This window comes from Sander lucioperca, chromosome 23 (genome assembly GCF_008315115.2).
Source record: "Sander lucioperca isolate FBNREF2018 chromosome 23, SLUC_FBN_1.2, whole genome shotgun sequence".
Taxonomy (NCBI): Eukaryota; Metazoa; Chordata; class Actinopteri; order Perciformes; family Percidae; genus Sander; species Sander lucioperca.
Window position 1 is genome coordinate 8,215,762 of NC_050195.1, and position 21,548 is coordinate 8,237,309.

At 40.0% G+C, this 21,548-nt stretch overlaps 1 protein-coding gene across 3 annotated transcripts in view; it reads left to right on the top strand.

The window, feature by feature from the left end:
• The window catches only part of map3k15 (mitogen-activated protein kinase kinase kinase 15), a 26,682-nt gene extending 6,798 nt beyond the window's left edge, over positions 1-19,884 (top strand). For all 3 annotated transcript variants that reach the window (XM_031297675.2, XM_031297676.2, XM_031297674.2), the window contains 21 exons: positions 839-998; positions 1,334-1,484; positions 1,584-1,691; positions 2,196-2,245; positions 2,629-2,724; positions 2,870-2,957; positions 3,053-3,186; positions 3,472-3,599; positions 3,934-4,064; positions 5,490-5,595; positions 7,209-7,366; positions 7,812-7,995; positions 8,714-8,891; positions 9,640-9,814; positions 11,338-11,523; positions 11,990-12,095; positions 12,241-12,481; positions 16,574-16,686; positions 16,783-16,889; positions 17,000-17,076; positions 17,859-19,884. In XM_031297675.2, the coding sequence (XP_031153535.1) occupies positions 839-998; positions 1,334-1,484; positions 1,584-1,691; positions 2,196-2,245; positions 2,629-2,724; positions 2,870-2,957; positions 3,053-3,186; positions 3,472-3,599; positions 3,934-4,064; positions 5,490-5,595; positions 7,209-7,366; positions 7,812-7,995; positions 8,714-8,891; positions 9,640-9,814; positions 11,338-11,523; positions 11,990-12,095; positions 12,241-12,481; positions 16,574-16,686; positions 16,783-16,889; positions 17,000-17,076; positions 17,859-17,952 (2,771 nt within the window). In that variant the 3' untranslated portion in view covers positions 17,953-19,884. The remainder of the gene's footprint in view (positions 1-838; positions 999-1,333; positions 1,485-1,583; positions 1,692-2,195; positions 2,246-2,628; positions 2,725-2,869; positions 2,958-3,052; positions 3,187-3,471; positions 3,600-3,933; positions 4,065-5,489; positions 5,596-7,208; positions 7,367-7,811; positions 7,996-8,713; positions 8,892-9,639; positions 9,815-11,337; positions 11,524-11,989; positions 12,096-12,240; positions 12,482-16,573; positions 16,687-16,782; positions 16,890-16,999; positions 17,077-17,858) is intronic.
• The last annotated feature ends 1,664 nt before the right edge of the window (positions 19,885-21,548 follow it).

Here is a 21,548-nt window from a genome sequence, read left to right on the forward strand (position 1 = left end):
CACAACGCCTAAATCAAGCTGGAAGCGCCCAAAAAGAACATTTTTAAATGTGTCAATTGCATTCAATGGGCCATTATTTACTACATCCACTGTGTCTGTGCCAAGCTAAATAGTTAACTGATACAGTAACTGCAAACTTAGCAGCTAGCATCCAAAATAAATGTGAACAAAATGTAGTATCCAATGGCTTATTCATATGAATCATGATTATGTTTCTGGTACAAAGGTTTCATATAAGACACTGTATCCTCATGAGAAAGTGTAGCAGTGCAGTGGTTTAATGATTAACCTCTTAGTGGCGTGATTTCGCTGGGATGTTCAATTAGGTGGTCTAGGATTGGAAGCTGAGGGGTTAACGAACTATAATGTATGTCGAAGGAGCCCCCCAAGAGGACACTAACCTATGCTATGTCAACTTAAATGTACCATGTTATCTAACATGTTACCTAAACATACCCAATATAAGCTATGAGTTTTAGAGCCAGAATCAGAGTACATATTGGCCGTGTACTTTCCAGGCTCTGCGCAGGTCTGTCATCGATGCTGAAAACTTGATGTAATAAACCTTTATAATCAAGAACAGTGTCCAGCGGAGTCTCTTCCACACATCCTCAACACAGCATCGCAACTAAGATACAACAAAAACAAGCGAGCTAGGCTATAAAGCCTGCTGCATTTAAGTATGCTAATGTACATGCTAAAATGAAGAATGCAGAGATTGCTAGAAAACAATTGTGTGTGTTGTCCTTTTGCTGTCTTAAGCTTAATTGTACGCGGTAAAAAAAAAAAGAATATTATATGCTATAAATATTTCACACTTATAATCTGATGTCTTCAGGTGTGAGGTTGAACAGTCTGCTGGGGCGCAAAGGTTCCCTGGAGAAAATGAACAACTACTGGGACGTAGGCCAGTTCTTCACCGTTAGCATGCTAGCTAACGACATCCCTAAAGCTACTCAGGCTGCTGAGAAGCTCTTCAAACTCAAGCCGCCTCTCTGGTAAAGACATTCATAAAAAAGTTTATTCTATGTTGTCAGTACTGTTATGGTGCATTATTACTACATGTTTGTTATCAGTAAAATAAAACAAAAATCCACAATTTGACTCTTATTTGTGTGATTTCTTTTTCAATACAAAAGTGGTTCCCATTTCCTTTCAGTGACTATAAGCACAACATAAAAATCCAAATAATTACCAACAATTTGAGGAAATTGAGTGTATTTACAGGGGAATAGAGATGCTCCTGGAAATGTTGCTGGTCCCTTTATTATTTTGTTCCATTAAACATGCATATTATTTTCCAGTGATTTGTTTCATGTGTATTTTCTTCCAGGTATTTGCGGTCGGTGGTGCAAAACCTGCAGCTGATCCAGAGGTTTAAGAAGCAGACGGTGGAACATTCTCCCCAGCGGGAGAGGCTCAACTTCTGGATGGACATCATCGTCGAGGCCACGCAGGGCACCACCAATCGACTGCGGTTTCCAGTACAAACACACATATGCAAACACTCAAACATGTTTGATCTGATATTCAGAGACTCATGCTAACATGTCCGTCAATTTTTTTTTCTCTTTTTGTTACAGGTGTTGATTCTGGAGCCAACTAAGGTTTACCAGCCATCCTATGTGTCCATTAACAACGAGGCTGAAGAGAAGAACGTCTCTATTTGGCATGTTTCTCCTCCTGAAATGGTAAGAACAGCACCAACCAAATGACCCTCCTACTCTTTACCACAGCATTTCATTGCATTGCACCATTGACAATTAACTGTCGCTACCACCTGAGAGGAAGCGCAGAACCTTAAACATCCACTGAAGTGACAAAAAAAACATCAGATCTGTGTGGAGCGATAAGGAGACTATAAGAGACTAATTACATCATCGTATTGTGTCCTTTTCTTTTCAAATGGTTTAATAGCACCTAACTGGAGAATTAGCGCAATAAACTATCTTGATGAATCAACATCCTAATATTTGCTTAACAGTAGTGGGTGGAAATGCGCATTAACTCACATTTTCAATTGCAGCATTTTTTTTCAAAGTTTGGTGAAATTTGCTCTACATTTGGATGGAAACCTGGCTTCTCGTATCAAGAAGGAACATCACACGTGCTATCTCCTTCTGTTCCTTATCCATTTGTAAAAATGTTATTTTTTTTATTTGGAAAATAAAAAACCTCATGCACTTTCATTTCAGAAAGGGATCCATGAGTGGAACTTCACTGCAATGTCCATCAAAGGCATTAGGTATGAATAAATTAAGCTGGATGTGAATAAAATGCAAAAGCTCCCAAACTGAGCGGTACGTTGGACATAATGCAGCTTAAACACAACATTGTCACTGTTTATTTGGGTTTATTATTATAAGAGGTACAAAGTTAATTTCTGCTCACAAACAAAACTGAACTAACTTTTCTATGTTTACGCATAAAAACATGTTAACTCAGATGAGCTACAGTTTGCTGCAATTCAAAACAAATTATGGCATGACCAAAGTTTTGCTTGTACCTTAAAACTAATGGACTGTCTAAAATAAGTTTTTGTAATCGTGACAAAAGATGTAATATTACAGAGAAAGACAAGAAATAAATAATCTAAGCTTTCATCTACTCTAACTCTTCTGTCTGCAGCATCAGCAAGTTTGATGAGCGGTGCTGCTTCCTCTACGTCCATGATAACTCAGACGACTTCCAGATCTACTTCTCCACTGAGGAGCAGTGCGGTCGGTGAGGACACACACCTCTAGATGTGTCTGTGTAGGTGTGTGTGTTTGTCTGCGTTTGTGTTCGTACAGTACGTATGTGCGATGGTACTGCAACATGACCTGATGGCCAAGAGTTGGAAATAATAATGTTGTAACGTCGTGTTAAGGTTCTGTTCCATGGTGAAAGAGATGATATCTGACGGTACGGGGAACGCTGTGGAGCTGGAGGGGGAAGGAGACGGAGATACACTGGAGGTCATCAATATAGACATTATTTTACAGTACTTATCTTTGTTTATAACTCCAGTTTATGATTACTGAATGTGTGTGTGTTTCTGTGTGTGTTACAGTATGAGTATGACACCAATGAGACAGGTGACAGGGTGGTGTTGGGGCGGGGCACCTATGGAGTGGTGTACGCCGGGAGAGATGTCAGCAACCAGGTCCGAATTGCCATCAAAGAGATCCCTGAGAGAGACAGCAGGTAGGTGTGGTTGTGTAGAAATATGATGACCTATAGTGACCCCTGGATCAAAACCTACCACGTTCAACATTAAAAAAAAAATTTATTTTGTTTTATTGTCACAGAATTGACTCAGCGTTGTGTTTTTGGTTTGTAAATGTTAATATCTTGCGTGTTAATGAAAGTCTTATTTTGACAACACCCGGTTATTTGTTCTAGTTATGCATTATAAGCAAACTATATCTGGATAAATAAAGGGGGGAAAAAGTATTTGTCTTTGGTTCTTTTTCTCTCGGTGTGAAATAGGTACTCCCAGCCCCTTCATGAAGAGATTGCCCTTCACAAGTACCTGAAGCACAGGAACATTGTTCAGTACTTGGGCTCGGTTTCCGAGAACGGATACATCAAGATCTTCATGGAACAAGTGCCTGGAGGTGCGTTTGTACAAGAGAGAGAGATGGTAAAACAATTGCACAGTTACGTGAACTTGTTTGGAAAACCATTAATCCTTAGAAACTCGTTATCGACAGAAAATGCACTGATAGAACACCGAGACCAAATCAAAAATACTGTCTACTTTGTGCTTTTTGCTTATTGATAATTTTATCCTGTGCAAGTAGGCCGATATTCTTGATTCATCATGGACAAATTGTCTACTTCAGAGATCGATGCTTGTGACCTCTCGGTTACTGAGCGGTCTCTCTAACTGCTTGGTCATCTTCCCATTTCATGATAGGTTTTGGACACTCCTTCTGTTCCTTTCTCCAGGAAGCCTGTCTGTGCTGCTGCGGTCTAAATGGGGTCCGCTGAAGGAGGCGACTATAATCTTCTACACCAGACAGATCCTGGAGGGGCTCCGATACCTGCACGAGAACCAGATCGTCCACCGAGATATCAAGGTACAAGGCAGCACGTCGAAGGAGACCACTGACTAAATTTATATGTACACAATATTCAGTTTTTTGCCTTTATTACAAAAAGACAATATTCCTGATAAGCTGTTTACATGGCTATTAACCCTTGTGTTGTCTTCCCGTCGGCTATGCAACTTTTAGTTTTTCTGGGTCAAAAGTTAGAACTTTTTCCACGTTTTTTTCACTTTTTCCAAGTTTTTGTCGATTCACTTTTTCCAAGTTTTGTCACTTTTTTTCAACGCTCTTTTATACATTTTTCTTCCAATGCTATAAAATTGAATAAAACACCAAATTCAATGAAAGTACTGAACTGATAATTTATTTAACTTGTGATGAGCGTTGTAGGAAACCATCCACGTTATTTTTTTTCTTAAAGTTCAGTTGAAAGAAAACCCAAATTTCTGATAAAGAAACTTTTTGAAGGACAACAGGAGGGTTAAACATGAATATTCCACGAATATTCCCGTTTACATGCAGCTGTGCAAAATAGGATATTTTTCGTCAGTGGCAGACTTGTTGGACCGGGCGAACACAGCCCGGCCTTTCATTTCTTCAACCACCTTCTTGAAAAGGTCGCCGTTGTGATATTTGCGCAAATCCAAAAACCTGTCGATATCCAAGTCTTTCATGATGTTTAAAAATAGTCATGTTTCTCCATCCAACCAGAAATGTGGGCTTTTCTTTTGGGCATGCATCTCTGCCCCTTCCTTGCAAACTGTTGGCTAGTTGGTATGTGTGCGTACAACAACCATAGCAACACACATAGCTGACCATAAGCTGTAAACAGGCAAGAGGCTGTAAAACTGTCTTCGTAAACAACCCATGTGTTTCCATATATTATATAACTTTTTGCATTTGTACTCTGTTGATCTAATATTGCATGTAAAAAAATTAGTTTTGGGCTTTTTTTTTTTTAAATCATTTTGTTAATCTTTTTTCAGTTTCTTTCAATCGTTTTTCTTTCTATTTCAATTGGATAATGCAAACTATGCATTGGAGAGTGCCCAGATTAAGACCCTATAAGGCTTTTTTGCATCTCTCCATCACATCTTTTATTGATTATGTGTATATTAATCTGTATTATTTGTATATGTGTAAACCAATAAAATACAAAATACAACTGTCGCAAACTGGGGTAAAAACTCCAGTTCAGATGCATATTCCAAATGTGCAATATACATGTCTAAAGACTGCTTCTAAAACTCAAATAATACCAGCATATCCCACGTCAGAAAATGCTACATTCAGAAGAAGACCTAATTCGGATAGCCACAAGGAATACGCTGTCTACATGACCTGTATGAAAGTCATAATATTATCATATTTGGAATAATAGTGGAATGTTAGTGTGCATGTAAACGTGTGGTGTGGGGGTGATTTAATAGTAAACTGCTGCTGTTTCTCCATTAGGGTGATAATGTGTTGGTGAACACCTACAGTGGTGTCTTGAAGATCTCAGACTTTGGTACCTCGAAGAGGTTGGCAGGAGTCAACCCCTGCACCGAGACATTCACCGGTAATATCTTGTACACAAAAACATACATATTTTTAACTGGCATGTCCGCAAATCCCCAGGTTACATTTTTAAATTAAAGTTAAAAAGTTCAAGTTTTTTATTTGTCATATGCACAACGATGGCAATGAAGTTCTTTGTCCTCAGGCTCCGTCCAACAATGCCTGTCTAAATGTCTAAAAAGAAAAGTACACATTACGTAAACATAAAATAGTGCAGAAGTTAAAATATAGAAATAAAATATAATATAAACTAGAAGGGCACTCGTTGAGTGCAGACCTCCACCACAGCCAAAAGCCCTAATGCTAAATGCTAAAATCTACTAATTTTTTTTAACGTAAAAGTATTTTCAATCAACTAAATCATCAAAAAATAACACTGTACTATCAGATAAAGCTTTGTCTAATACACAATAATAAAGTACTACTGCTAGTAATGTCTTAGAGAGAAAGAAACAAGACATCACAAGACAGTAATTCAGTCTGGACTGCATAAATGGAGTCATAGAAATGTTGCAGTCTATGAGTGTAAATATCAACTGACCCTCAAAATGTCAAGAGCCACTATCAGCCTCTATAGAAACACTCAGACACACGAGCGTGAACAAACGTGCGTGTGAACGCGTACGAACATACACATTCATTGACCATCTGGCCTTCTCCAGCAGCCAGCGAGGTGTGTAATTAGATTAGCTAATCAAGCAGAGGCAGAAGGGTGTTTACCTTTCATTAGCAGGTGTGTGTATGTGTGTGTGTGTGTGTGTGTGTGTCCTTATCTGTCTCTCCTCTGACTCCATGTTTTTTTATAGCTCTCTCTGTCTCTCACAGCATTTAGAGCAGACTAGAAATGCCAAATCTGCTCAGAATGACTGACTGCAGACAAAATGCTCAAGGATAGAATGAATTATAATTAACAAATTCTTCTGAACTCAGTTTTTGGGACTAAAATAACTCAAATCTCACATCTTTATTTATTAAGATTAGCTATGTGTTTAAATGCCAACCATGTGCATACTAAGTACAGATTTGTTCTTTATGGAATAAGATCCTGCTTGTGTCCAGAAACATTTTTTCTCAATGTTTTTTCTGTATCTCAGCTTTAGTTTGTGAGTCACTAATGCTATATTACTTGATTGCCTCTCCTTACAGCTGGAACACACCGCACGCGTGTCGCGTAGATACGTGCCTCTCTCTCTCTCTCTCTCTCTCTCTAGAAAGAGACAGGATGAGTGGGGAAACTGTGGTAATTGAAGCCTATATGTGGCTGTGTGTGTGGTGTGTGTGTGTGTGTGTGTGTGTGTGTGTGTGTGTGTGTGTGTGTGTGTATATGTGTGTGTGTCTCTCTCTCTCTCTCTCTGTCCGTCCGTCGGTCTCTCTCTGAGATCGGGTGTCTGCTGTGAGAAGTCAAGACAATCAATATCACCATAAACATGGCTGTTTATTTTGAAATGTGTTTATTTATTTGGTAAAATATCCAGCTGCACTGTGGTCTTCCTGTATGTGATTACCTGCCTGGCTTGACACATACGCTATTGTGCAAGAAATAGAGGAGAAGCCGAAACTATTATTTATGAAAAAATAATTGTTCCAGGTCATCATCTGCATCTCTGTCTGCAGGTACTCTGCAGTACATGGCTCCGGAAATCATTGATAAGGGCCCTCGAGGGTATGGGGCCCCGGCTGACATCTGGTCCCTGGGATGCACCATTATAGAAATGGCCACTGGAAAACCTCCCTTTCATGAACTGGGAGAACCACAGGCGGCCATGTTTAAGGTAGGTATTGACTCTGTGTACATGTATTTGCCTCTACATGAGGGTTTGTCATAGACTGTATAATATTAATGGACAAAGCATCGGGTTCGGCGAAGTGCTGCAAATGCGGAAGTGCCTTAAACCTGCATTCTATCTGAATTCCAGCAGGGGACGACATGTGCGGTTGCAAAAGGAGGTCGGTTTCTGTAGAAGTCTGTGAGAAAGTGACCCACTTCTCAATTGATTGTCAACATTTTCATAATGAGTTTATGGTCTCAGTCGCTAGTTTTAAGTCTTCTGCAATACAGAATGATGTTCATTTTTTGAATTATGGTCTTGTTGATTTTAAAATTGCCAATGTAATCGCCATGTAAGTCTTTTGTTAGGAACACCTACTCTCTCGGCGAGTCCTTAAACAAATTTCCAGGTCATGATTATTTTGTGTAACTGTGGTTTTATGTTACAGGTGGGCATGTTTAAGATCCACCCAGAGATCCCTGAGTCCTTGTCTTTGGAGGCAAAGTCGTTCATCTTGCGCTGCTTTGAGCCGGACCCTCACAAGAGAGCCATCACCTCGGACCTCCTCAAAGACACTTTTGTCAAACACAACGCCAAGGGCAAGAAGAGCAAGATCGCCTTCAAACCATCAGGTAAACACATACACACATGTACAAAAATAAAGCACAGGGAGCATGCTATTCCAGTGTTGACAGGCACTGTGTATCCAGTACTAATAAGTACCTAAAGTCAATACAATTTCTATGGGATGTTCCTAGAGATGGAAAAATAACTTTTTTTTAAAGATCATTTTTTTGGGCATTTTAGGCCTTTATTTCTATAGGACAGCTTAGACATGAAAGGGGAGAGAGAGGGGGAATGACATGCAGCAAAGGGTCGCAGGGGGGAGTTGAACCCGTGGCCATTGCATCGAGGAGTAAAGCTCTATATACGAGCGCCCGCTCTACCAGGTGATCTACCCCGGCACCCAAGATGGCTCAATAACTTAATTAATCTCCAGAGGAGAAATTAATTTGGTCGCCCCTTGCCCCTTATTTGCACAATAGTGAAAAAAAAAAAAAAAAAAAAAATGCAAGAACATTGAGACCAACTGAATGTGATCTGGAATGAGATTCCTGATGAAGTCATTTGATGGACCAATGAGACGACTAGTCCTGATGAAAACTGGGGGTGAAAGTGGGTTGGTCCAGTCAGAAACTAAAATTACCATTGACACAGCAGAGAAGGTTACAGATTTTAAAGTTTGACAGCAACAACATGATTGGATAATGGAGGTCACGTTATGTAGAAAAAAAACTCAAGACTTACATAGATTCCTTCCATTCTCTTCTAACCTGATGTTTTGTGCAGACTACATACACAGCGTTTCGCTGCCGGTGCAGTTGCAGTTCGAGGCCACCGGGAGCAGCAGCAGTGAACACGGCTCCGTGAGCCCAGACTGCGACTCCAAACACGATGTTTTCTTCCAGAAGAAGAAAAGCTCTGGCTCCGAGAACCTGCTCAAACCCACCAACTCCAACTATTTGAGGTGTGTATGTGTGTTTGTGTGCAGATTAGCTGGGTCAAGTTTATAGATTTTACAGAGATGGGGCTCATATTTCTTAGATATCTTGCATTTGCTTTGTCTCAGATCCTATAGCTTTGCAGAATTTGCATCAGTAATTATTTTTACTGGCTCCAGCACAGATGTTAACTTAGCAAATTCCAGAGTCATGCTTATTCTGACTGCGAAAATATATTACATACTCTTACAATATTAAAACATACTGCAAATCTTGCTGGGACAGTACAGATCATGTGAGAAGATGTGAATGAGTGTGTGTGTGTGTGTGTGTGTGTGTGTGTGTGTGTGTGTGTGTGTGTGTGTGTGTGTGTGTGTGTGTGATATTTGGTGGCAGGTGGCTTTATTGTGCCCAGTGTGCTCCGCTGCCTTTTACAACACGGATATAATGAGGTCTAATCAGTTTACAAGCTTCAGCTGGCGGCTGAGCACACACGCACAATCTCACGCACATCTGCACGTGCACAGACACATGTGTGTGCGTGCATACATGCACAACCTGCCGCGCTGACTCATGCTGCCTCTGCACTTTCCTGGGCACACACAGTAGCCAGGAGAGACTTGTATCTGTAAATAAAGTGGACGCCGCGTCACGCTGTTGTAAATCAGTTGTGTGCTTTCATGTGTTATTTTATATTGCAGTGAGATCACTTTGTGTGTGTGTGTGTGTGTGTGTGTGTGTGTGTGTGTGTGTGTGTGTGTGTGTGTGTTGCAGTGTTCCAGATGAGGGTTCAGTGTCGGAGGACCGCAGTGTCCCCCCATCCCCTGAGGACAGGGATGGCGGTCTGTTCCTGCTGAAGAAGGACAGCGAGAGACGGGCCATTCTGTTCAAGGTCCTCAATGACGACCAGGCAAAAGTAATCTCCAACCTCAAGGAGAATTACATCCAGGTGAGTGTGTGACAAAGATTCACTGCATCTTTATCCACGCCATGAGCCACATTCATAGAATAAATACATTAACAAACTAAATGAATGAAGTGGTAAACTGATCTGTAAAAAGTCATCTTCCGATGTGATATGAAGGAGTAAAAGCAACACCAATGTTTTACCACAATTGTGTCTTTTTTCAACACAACAAATTGGAATTATTCAAGAGATGTTATAATCTGGAACATTGAAACAGTCAGACAAGGCCTTTTTTTGATGAATGGTTAAAGTTAATGACGGACATTACCTCTTTTGAATCCCTAATTGCAAGGCCAATAATTTCCAAGGGAACATTTATGAAGTCTGGTCTCATTTTTTAACATAACAGAATGAAAATATTCCTACTTTTTGTTTAATACAAAATGTGCTACTTTATTTATATTTACATTTTATTTATACTTTGCTTTGTTTTGTATTACGTTATTTATCTATTGGCAAACTAAATAGCAATCTTGAATTACAAAAAAATGAAAGTAAATAGTATATACAAATTGATATATAGAAAAGGTGCTAATTATTAACATTTTAGTGCACTTCTCCATTTAGCTCAGTATTAGGAATGTTTAAGACACTCTGATAAGCATAGAGTACAGTTTGGAAACCCAAATAATAGACAGTTAAAGCATCTCACAAGAGCAAATCTCCCCCCAAAAATGAGAATAAATAAATCAGGTTTATGCAACATGTGGCCATGTTTAAGTACATATGCAGTTTCTGTAGGGTCCCATTAACTAAGGCAGTGATTCTCAAAGTGGGGTCCGGGGACCCCCAGGGGTCCTTGAAGAGGTTCCAGGGGGTCCCCAACAAAATGCGGAATAATTTATTTTCATTATGTTTTCATCCATAAGTAACACAATGACAGATTGTATGACTATTTTGCTCATGGGTTTCATTCACTTTCTGTAATAAAACATCTAAAAGTCTTTAGTCTAATTTCTGTCAGTTTAAGGGTCCTTGATGTGAAAAAGTTTGAGAACCACTGACCTAAGGCATCAATTCAGCTGAGTTTTCTAACCCATTAGTGCACTCCAACTGCACTATTGAGTGGAAAAAAAAAATCCAATCACATTTTCATCTTAAACTTAGCATGTGAGAAAAGGAGCTTGCATTCTCTCATACTACCACTGGGTGGCACACAAGTCAGATGTTCCTACAAAAGTCCTGCAGATAAGGGCTTTGATGACAAATTCACAATTTAAGATGCTTCAAACTTGTATTATTAGTTGTACCTGAAAGTTAATATTTATGCTTCATGTGCAGTGTCTTTTTTGTTGTTACTTTGTAAACCCATTCAGTTCCATACATCTTCATCACTACATAGGGACAATAACACTCACAGGCTCAGTAAGCTTAAATCCACGCCTGTCTAAATTCTATTGGATTTTTGTACGTAATTGTGTGTGTGTGTGTGTGTGTGTGTGTGTGTGTGTGTGTGTGTGTGTGTGTGTGTGTGTGTGTGTATGTATATGCATGTGTATGTATAGGGCAGTGAAGAGCTCCAGCTGTCCGTCGAACACATCAAGCAGATCATCTGCATCCTTCGAGACTTCATCCATTCCCCAGAGCGGCGTATCATGGCGGCCACAATCTCCAAGCTCAAGCTAGACCTGGACTTCGACTCCACCTCCATTAACCAGATACAGCTGGTACTCTTTGGATTCCAGGACTCGGTCAGCTCACACATGCACACACTGCTGGAAATGCAAGCTTATACAGAATATGCAAGCTGTTATGTAAGAGGACTGGCCTTTTTAACTGGTGTTGGCACATTACACAACAGCAACAGACCCCATAAAAGATGTAGTGCAAAGAATTTGTTGTTATTGAACATAACTAATCAAGCAACATTTTCAGAGCTGGTTGCCATGGTCACAGATGAGAAAAATACACGGGAAAAGATCCTATACGACACATGCAAACTATTATGAGCATATGTAATTAAAAACATTGTTGTTGTTTACTACACTACAGGACAAGAGATGTTGGTTGTTGTGTGTGTGCATTTCTTGGTGTACACAGTCATGTGTACACCACACATATATGAGTGTACAGTATGTGTAATGTTCAGGTCAGTTGTTAGAGAATGATCTTAGGTCTGAATGTCTGTCCTTGTTTGTTTGTGTGTGATGTTCTCAGGTGAACAAAGTCCTGAGGAACCATCACATTAAACCCCACTGGATGTTTGCTATGGATAACATCATCCGCCGAGCTGTGCAGGCTGCAATCACCATCCTCATACCAGGTCAGAAGCCTGGCCTTAGCTTTTACCGCAATCTAGTTGACACCTGTGTGACTTTATGTCCTTCAACTGCATGGTTGCAACTAAACAATAATAATGAATATTCATATAATGCTACAAGGAATTAGTTTACACATGTCTTTGACAGAGCTGCAGACCCACTTCGGCCCGGCGTCAGAGTGTGAGGGAGCAGAGAAGGAAGACGAAGTGGATGAAGAGGAAGTAGAGTTTGGTCCTGTTTTAGCTCCTCAAGCTGATGACCCTGCGCCGACCGCTGACCCCACCCACTCTGCGGCCAGCACGCTAAACTCCACCCACTCCAAGGAGCATCAGCGTTCGCATCATCCACTGGGTGCACAGCTGGGGCGGCTCAAACAGGAGACCAACCGGTACACGCCAAAACACCCACACACAGACGTAACAACACATTCAGTTAAAGATCTTTCAATAAAACAATTGTCATCTGCTATTCAAAGATTTCAACACATACTGCACAACACCTGCTGCAGACACATTGTGTGAGTAGGAATCATGATGATGAAATTCCACTCGTATCCTTTGTGACCAAGGAAGTGGAAAAGATGAAGAGAATGTAAACATGCAAGCACACACACCCACAACTTGCAAACACATTCACGCATGTCACATTCATGCATGTCATGATTACAGTAGCTGTGGGGCTTTGTGTGATTGGTGTTTGTCACTAGATCCCACAGGGTAATGATGACAAGTATCATCAGGAAAATGTACTTAAAGTATTAAAAGTAAAAGTACTCAATGCAGAAAAGTCCTTACATTTTAGAAACTGGAAACGTTCAAAACAGTTCTGGCAATCAACTAAGTGTTTCATCGGCTAATCATTTCAGCTGGACTTGCAAGCCTGTAAACTGTTGGCTACTTTAATTTATAATAAAACATATTTACTAAACTACATGGGTTTTGTGTGTAAAACTCTTAATTCTTAAAGTAACAAGTAACTTAAGATGTCAGAGAAATGTAGTGGAGTAAAAAGTAAAGTATTTCCCTCTGAAATGTAGCGGAGTAGAAGTAGAAAGTGGCATGAAAAGAAAAAACTCAAGCAAAGTACAAGTACTTCAAATTTGTACTTAAGTACAGTACTTAATACTTAATACTTAGTAAATGTTATTTACATTCCACCACTGCCAGTATCGATAACAGAGTAGCCTACTTCCTTGTTTACTGCTGTACCTGCAATAATTAAAGTGCAGAGGAGGAGAACGATCGTCTATCTTCACAAAATCATCTATTACGTGTTTGATGTGCTTTAGATCAGAAAATACTTTCTATTTCTGCCTGTCACAGATCTATTCCGCTCTCTCACTCTTCGCTTGCCTGAGCTCGCAGCACAATGTCTCTACTGTACGATGAGTAATTCAAGTATACAACATTATTTCTGGTGGAATATAGCCAGACTAGAGTAGGGCCTTTGCACAATGTTCATTACAGTTGTATTGTTGGAGGTACTGTCATTTTTAGAACATTGCTTTCTGTAGGTTGGAGCCTATCATTGTCTTTTGAATTCAAAAGCATTCGTAGCCCTGCATGGTCTTGGCCAGGGATGTCACTAGGATTTAAAGACAGGAGGTGCTTAGCCCCCAGGGTATTTTAAATAAAAAATATTAATTGGCGTTTGCAAAATCTTTGCACTCACATCTTTTGTTACCGTATTAGAGCTATATCTTATTTCAACAACCAGTCAAGAAACCAAGATCTTAACAAGTAAAAAGTGACAGACATATCCTCTTCTTCCATTTCTACTCTATTCAACAAAAGTTACTGTAATGTTAGCTTTTAGACACATCGAAGCTGCATGGGGGTAGTTTCTTAGGCCAGACTTTGTTCCTGATGAGTTCTTCTGTAGGCAATGACTTAAATGTTATCTGTCTGCTCATGTACATGTGTGATAAAGTAATAGCATACAGTACTATATCTAATTCCTCTCTCTATTAGATAAGTTGTCTAAAGAATGCTATTTAATTACACTAATTACTGTAACTGCTTGTCTGAGTGTCATTTCGCTGTGTAGTTTGGCTTGCATACAGTACAACCCAAGAACCAGAATTTTAAGGACTACATTTAGGCAACATCTACATATTTATTTAATTTATCACAGCCAATGAATGCAGAAAGTTAAGTTGGTCAGAATATAGCTAGCATATATAATAAATTGAATGAAATAATTTAGTTTAGGCTATGCCTTAGTGCCTAGACCTGCCAACAAATGCCTTTTGTTAGAAGAAAACAAAACACCCCACATTTCTTTAGACCTAAAGACCACTACTGACCTCAATCACACCGGCTCCCTCAGAATCAACTGCCCTGCCAATCTCCTGCTTCTCTTTCTCTCTGCTAAAATATCTTTGAATATCCATCTGCTCAATTGAATTGAAGGATACAATAGCATTAACAGGGACCCTATGACATTTAGTTTTTAGTGACAACAACATTCTACGGGGACTGATATTGTTTTAGAATACTATAGAGATAGGCTATATTATTGGCAATGAATAAAGAGCTGTGGATAGCTTGCTAGGTTAACTATTTCTTGTATTTTGCTCGTTCACTCTAGCTAGACTATTGTTTTCCATAGCAAACCAAAATATCCCCTTTCTTTTACCTCAAGAAAACGTAGCTAAAGGTAAGCAGGTCATTAAAAACAACTTACAATTTCACTCGGTAATCAATCTTCCTTCACCATTCATCTGCGTGTGTGTGTGTGTGTGTGTGTGTGTGTGTGTGTGCGTGCAGACCAAAGAGTAGCGACGAGACGAGATGAATCCTCCAGTTACTTGCAACTCTCCGGTCTGCAACGCTCTGAAAGCTGCCAGTTCACACCAATGCAACGAGACGGTGCATCATCTTGATAGCACAACGACTCTTTGTACTTCTGTCTAACTTCCGACTTTTCGGCTATTTTGTAGCTGGATATATATCATTTGATAAATATGAATGGGGATACGGTTAGTGATAATGAGATGCTTGATACAGTTGCAGAATCTTTGATTCTCTGCTTTGTTTTAATGCCGCTTGGCTCTCTTCAGTAGTAACTCTCTGCCTCGCTCGTCCACAGACCGTTACCGTGCACGTGGGCACTCGTTGAGCCTCTAACTCTGCCATTTCGACCAGCTGACAGTTGTAAAATAGAATTAAAACAGACACGCCACACACCGACACACAGATGAATGGTGAAGGAAGATTGATTCACCGTTGTTAGTGATGCAGAGTGCACTGTAAAAAAAATTGAATTATTATTGTTGTTCTTATTATTATTTAGAGGGGCTTAGAAACATTTTAGGGTAGCTTCAGCACCCCTAAAATAGACCTAATGACATCCCTGGTCTTGGCTTACATTCACACACCTGTAGCTCATATGTGTCATGTCGTTTGCCATTAAAGTGTCTGTGATTTGTTTAGTTTTTTACCTCAGTACCCTGATGAAGGCTTTTAGTTGAAATGCAATGGTGTCAGCCATGTATTATTAAACACTTTTGATTATGCTCAGGACTCAAGAGCGCCCTGGATCTTCCTTTCTTGTTTGTGGGTCTCAAGAAAGATTTTCCTGCTTCAAAAATATATGCTGTTTTCCCATTGTTATTTTGTGTTTGTATACCTCATGGTTTCTAACCTGTGTGAAACATTCCGTTTTTATTACCTGGTGCGCAACGCCAGGGGTAGTGCAGCGCCTAGTTGGGCGGCACCGCTCTCCCCATAGGAAATCAATGGAAAAGGTCAGCGCAGAGCAGTTTTGCTGCCTATCATGTCTAGGCGGCTTAAGTCCTATAGTTACCCATAACTGTATAATTGCTGCGTACGTTTCTATCTATTTGACTGCTTGTTAGACCATACAACTATTCATCTCGCCATCTATCCCAGCCCTCCGTGCTATATGCCTGTGAGATTTAATTCAATTCAATTCAATTTTATTTATAGTATCAAATCATAACAAGAGTTATCTCGTGACACTTTACAGATAGAGTAGGTCTAGACCACACTCTACAATTTACAAAGACCCAACAATTCCAGTAATTCCCACAAGAGCAAGCATTTGTGGCAATCATCAGTGGCGAGGAAAAACTCCCTTTTAGGAAAAATCCTTGAGTGGTGAGGGTTGTCTGCCGGTGCCGGTTGGGGGTGTGATGAACAGTGGCAATTATAGTCACAATAAAGATAATGGAACTATGACTAAAAATAGTAGTTGTTGTAGTAGTATGGCGTAGCAGGGCACTGCAGGGCGTAGCAGGACATAGCATGACGTAGCAGGGCACTGCAAGGCGTAGCTGGACGTAGCAGGGCACTGCAGGGCGTAGCAGGACATAGCATGACGTAGCAGGACGTAGCAGGGCACTGCAGGGCGTAGCAGGACATAGCATGACGTAGCAGGACGTAGCAGGGCACTGCACGGCGTAGCAGGGCATAGCAGGGCGCTAACTACGTATAACGGATGTCACTGTTGGCTGCAGACTGCTGGAGGAGCTGCTGCAAAAGGAGAAAGAGTACCAGCAGGTCCTGAAGGCCACACTGCAGCAGAGAGCACACGACCTGGAGCTGGTCAGACTCAGACACAGACAACCAGGTAAACACACTGACTGACTGACTGATTGATTGATTGATTGATTATTCTTCTGTTTGTGTTTCTCTTCCTCTCTAACTCTCAGTTTTTATTTTACAGACATTTCACCTCCCTCCATCTTTCACATCCCAGCAGATCACGAGCCGGACAAGAAGCTCACTGATTGGCTGAAAGAGCAGGGGGCAGACACTGACACCATAGATAAGGTTATCTAGGAGTATCTGTCGGCTTTTTGAACATCTGTGTATAAGCAGCACCACAGCACATTTTATGTTCAGTGTGGTTTTAGACTGATGGCTCATGTGTTTTCTTCTAGTTCGTGCTGGAGGAATACACGCTGACCGACATTCTCAATGACATCACCAAAGATGACCTCCAGTGTCTACGTCTACGGTATCTACTCATATATGTGAATCCTGTCGCATCATATTTTGACAGAAAGAAACATAAAATCAAGCTACTTCTAATTGCGACTGACAGATGTTATCAAAAAAGGAGTAGCACTTGAATGCAATTCTGTGTGTACAGAATCTGTCGATAGATAGATAGATAGATAGATAGATAGATAGATAGATAGTTTTTATTGTTAGACTTAAGGTCCATTTAAAAAAATGTACAACACAATTAAAAGGACAGATACAAAAGGACAGTCACAAATTAAAGTTGTAGGTTTTAAGATGCATTGTGTTTGGTCTCATGGATTTTGAGGCACACTCTTCTCAAGTCTACAAGGCTTAACAGCCATCTCACTGCAAATGCAGGCGCAGATTTTTAGCACGGCTGCAGACCTGTTGGAGGTTTGTAGGTTTGATTCACAGTGTCAAGAGAGGAAACCACAACATGCTAACTCAACAAGCATGGCAGGTAAATTTAAGTTAAATTGTTGTGCCATCAGAAATGTTTTGCATACAAGTTCCACATGTGTTTTTAGTCCGTTAATCAAAAGACTTTACTGTCTGATGATAATTGAGTATTTGGGATTTAGCCTGATTGCCTTTTTCACAAACCTAATGAAGTCTTTTAGTCAAAAAACCAATGAAATAAAAATGAAAGAATAAAATTAAGTGTGAAATAAAGGTAAATAATCAGCTTTCAAGAGTAGCTTAAGTAGGTCTTCCTCTCTGAAAGATGAATTTTGATGCGCATCATACATCAATCTATCTTCTTCCCCTCAGGGGCGGAGTAATCTGCCGCATCTGGCGGGCCATCCAGCGGCACCGAGAGCGAGAGAGGCTGAGGGGTGACGAATGCTCGAAAGAGGATGCATGATGGGATTCATGGACTACAACTCTGGAGGACTCTGTTTGCCAGAAAACACGCACACATCTGCACACTGCCAGCCTTGTATGGCGCTTCTTTCTGTCTCTCTCCACGGTGCCTTTTCATGTTGTAATCTGTGTGTCACAGTACTGAATCTTTGTTTGACTGTACATCTTCACAGTGTCAGACTTGACCAGACCAAATGTGTAATTAAATGTGTATTTGTGCCACAATGTGTTGAGCTTGAAAATCTTCAGAGAAAAATGCATCCCAGCAAACCAGCGGTCAATTTGTGTGGACGGAATGGGCTGCACTTTTTTTTTTTTCTTTTTTTTTTTTGATCGACCCGTAACAAGAAGAGAGATCACATCATTGGCCCACTTGTGTGTCCTTCATATGAAAATTGGCCATTCACATCCTTGGTCTTTGACTGACCGGCCCACGGAGAGGAGAGAGATCACATGATTGGCCCACTGGTTTGTCTCTCATCTGAACACTGGCCAATCACATCCCCCTATGGCCCACTTCCATCCTACCATAGGGTGGGAGCACATTTAAGTCCCGCCCCCACCGGCGGCGAAAATAACTCCACAAAGTGCCGGTTGACGATAGCTAGCTAGAAACACAAGATTTAAGCATGTCAAACGATTATTTTAGCACCCTTTGTCTACCAGAGAGGACAAGTTAGCTATTAGTAAGCTTATGTTAGTTATGTGTATGAAAGCCAAGGCACTTGCAAATATAATACTATAGCTTTCTGATTTATCCACATTCCACAATAACACAAGTTGCTAAACGTTAGCTAGCTACTGTGTACAAAATCCAGCTTTAGCTTAATTTACAGACTTGTCACTTGTTTACTATACGAGGTATCTTGATGACACCCATGCTCTACCCTCAAACTTTAGCCATCTTGCCATCAGGAGCCAGGCAGCCTTTCTGACTCAGTGAGTACACTATCATACTCTCTTATTTACCACTCAGCTAAGTGAGAGTATTAGGGGCTGGTATGCAGGGTTCAAAATTCACTTTTTGTCCACCAGCCAAATGGCTAGTGAATGTTAAAATTTTACTTTTTTTTTTTTTTTGGTGGGTGAGTCAAGCAAATCTACCAGCCACTTGGGGTTTAACATTAGCACCATTTAACTGCCAAATCAAATGCTGGTAAATGGTGCTATTGTTGAACCTTGCTTGTATGTACATGTGTTGAAGAGGGAGTGCAAGGACTGTTGGTGTCCTGTCAATTGTGGTGGGCTGGTCTGGGTCTCAAAAGTCCAGGGCTGATTTCTTTACCCCAGTCCAGCCCTAGTAGGTGGTATCAAAACTTCCATAAAAACCTTGCAAACTGCTCCTGAAGCATAATCTGTTCAGTGATGTTCAATGAAAGACATTATTTTGACAAGATGTGGTTGCATTGCTTCCGTCTTACCCCTCACACATGACCCTGTTTAACTTGTATGTGCATTGCTTTCCTTGTCTTGTTTGTCCATCAGTCTGAACTGCTCTATCCTTCCTCATACTGAGCATACAGATGAACAGCAGAATGTTGATTATGCTGCAGGAGTGGATTGACAAGTTTCTGTAAACTTTTTGATATCAAATCATCCAAGCACAGACACTAATCTCTGTAAAGAAGCAAAGTCTATCTCCAACTCTCTATCTGTAATGTAACATACTTATTCATATACATTGTTTGCCAATTCCATTCAGCCCACAAAAAAGACTTTTATTCTAATCTATCTGGCAGCCCCTTGTTTTTTAGCCAAATTTTAAATTCATTGTAAAACAAGAAAAAGGCCTTAAACCGTAGTTTCAGGTCGAGTATTTTCATAATTTACAGGATAATTATTCCAAAAATGTATAAAACAATGGAATACACAAGCTTATGCACATACTATCTATTTTTCCACCGGTGACAGGAATCTCTGTTAGAGGTAAAACTACAAAATAATGTACACCTCATAACTGCCAACACATCACTACCTTTACATTTGCACACAAATTAAGATTTTCTTTATATTCTTAATGAACTATTATTTTCTCTTCTCTGTGTTCCTGTATTTAAATGTTTTTGTTTTTTTAAATTCCAACTGTTATAAGTGCTTGTCTGTTTCATCGATTGCTTTAAAACTGCAATAAACCTGGAAATAATGAAATTGTTGCCCACTTTGTCAATTTAGACCTAAATAGATACTTTTATGACATTTTCATTTTTTGGCCTTTAAAAAAACCTCTTTAGGACAATGCAGAGGCCTTTAATTGTCTCACATACTGAAGAGACAAAGTAACCTTAAGCTATGTGAGATTTAGTTTTGGTAGTTTACACAAACCTCAATTCACTGCTGTTCTTTGTTAGATTGTTTACATTGCCTATACTTATCCGTTGACCTTATACCTGCTTGGAACATGTTTGCCTCCTCATTCTCTCTCAACTCTTCGGAACTGTATTGCCTCATTTCATCTGGCTGTCTGCCAGGTGTTCAAACTGTCAGGCTGTATTTGAATTACCGGTCAAGCCTAAACGACTCCAGTGTTATCTTGTGGAAGCTATTTCTCTAATGTTCCTACAAATGTGTTTTATTGTTCCACCTGGAAACTATGACACCAGTGGGTGTAGTTGGCAAGAGATTAACCTTAAGCCATTAAGTGACATCAATCAGCATGCTCACTTTTACCAACCCAACAGGTTTACTTTCATACCAAAGAAACTTGGAAAGGGATGAAAAGCCAGTCAGTGGTTTTGATTTTTCTGTTCTGTAGAGAACAGTTTTACATTTTAATACATCATGTTGTAGAGAGATTTTCAGACTGAAGTGAAAGCATTGGCTATAACGAACATCATGTTCGTCTTTCCTGCAGCTTAACATAGTTATTCATTCATAACAGTAATATTTAGCATTAACTAGCCTACAGTATGTCAGCAGTCTCAGTCTGTGTGCAGTCTCAGTTTTCATTTGGCTGAACTATCCAAGAGTTTTCTTTGTTGTTTGTGTGCATGTGTTTGCTCTACTAGTGCGTAGTTATTAGAACCAGGTAGAAACACCTCAAGGAGCGAAATTGAGAAAAAAACAAGTTAAACAATAGCCTACTTTAATCAACATTCACATTCAAGGAAACTTAAACTTTTAAATGAAGACATTTTACTTGAATATAAGCAATACAAAAATACACAGATTTGAAACGCATAACTCAAAGCTTGAAGCTTTAAACAACGCATTCTCATGGACAGGTTTGTATGATATTGTACGAAAAGTTATGCACACGAAAACGTATGATATATACGAAAACTGGTAGACCTCCGACTGGTCACGTGACATCGGCTACAGGGCTCCATGCTACAGAGCAACAGTTGCTAGCTGTTAAAGCCGCCGGGAAAGTTTGAATTACCACTTTCATATCTGTCGATATAAGGCTAGCTATCAGCCCATTAGCTTAGCTTAGCTTAGCTTAGCTAACAAGTGGAAACCAAGGGAAAAAGCTGGCCTGGCTCTGTCCAAAGGTATTTGCCTACCAGAACCCTCTAAAGCTCACTAACTAACACATTATATGTCATTTGTTTAATCTGTACACAAACAGAAGTGTAAAAATGACACATTTTCTATTTG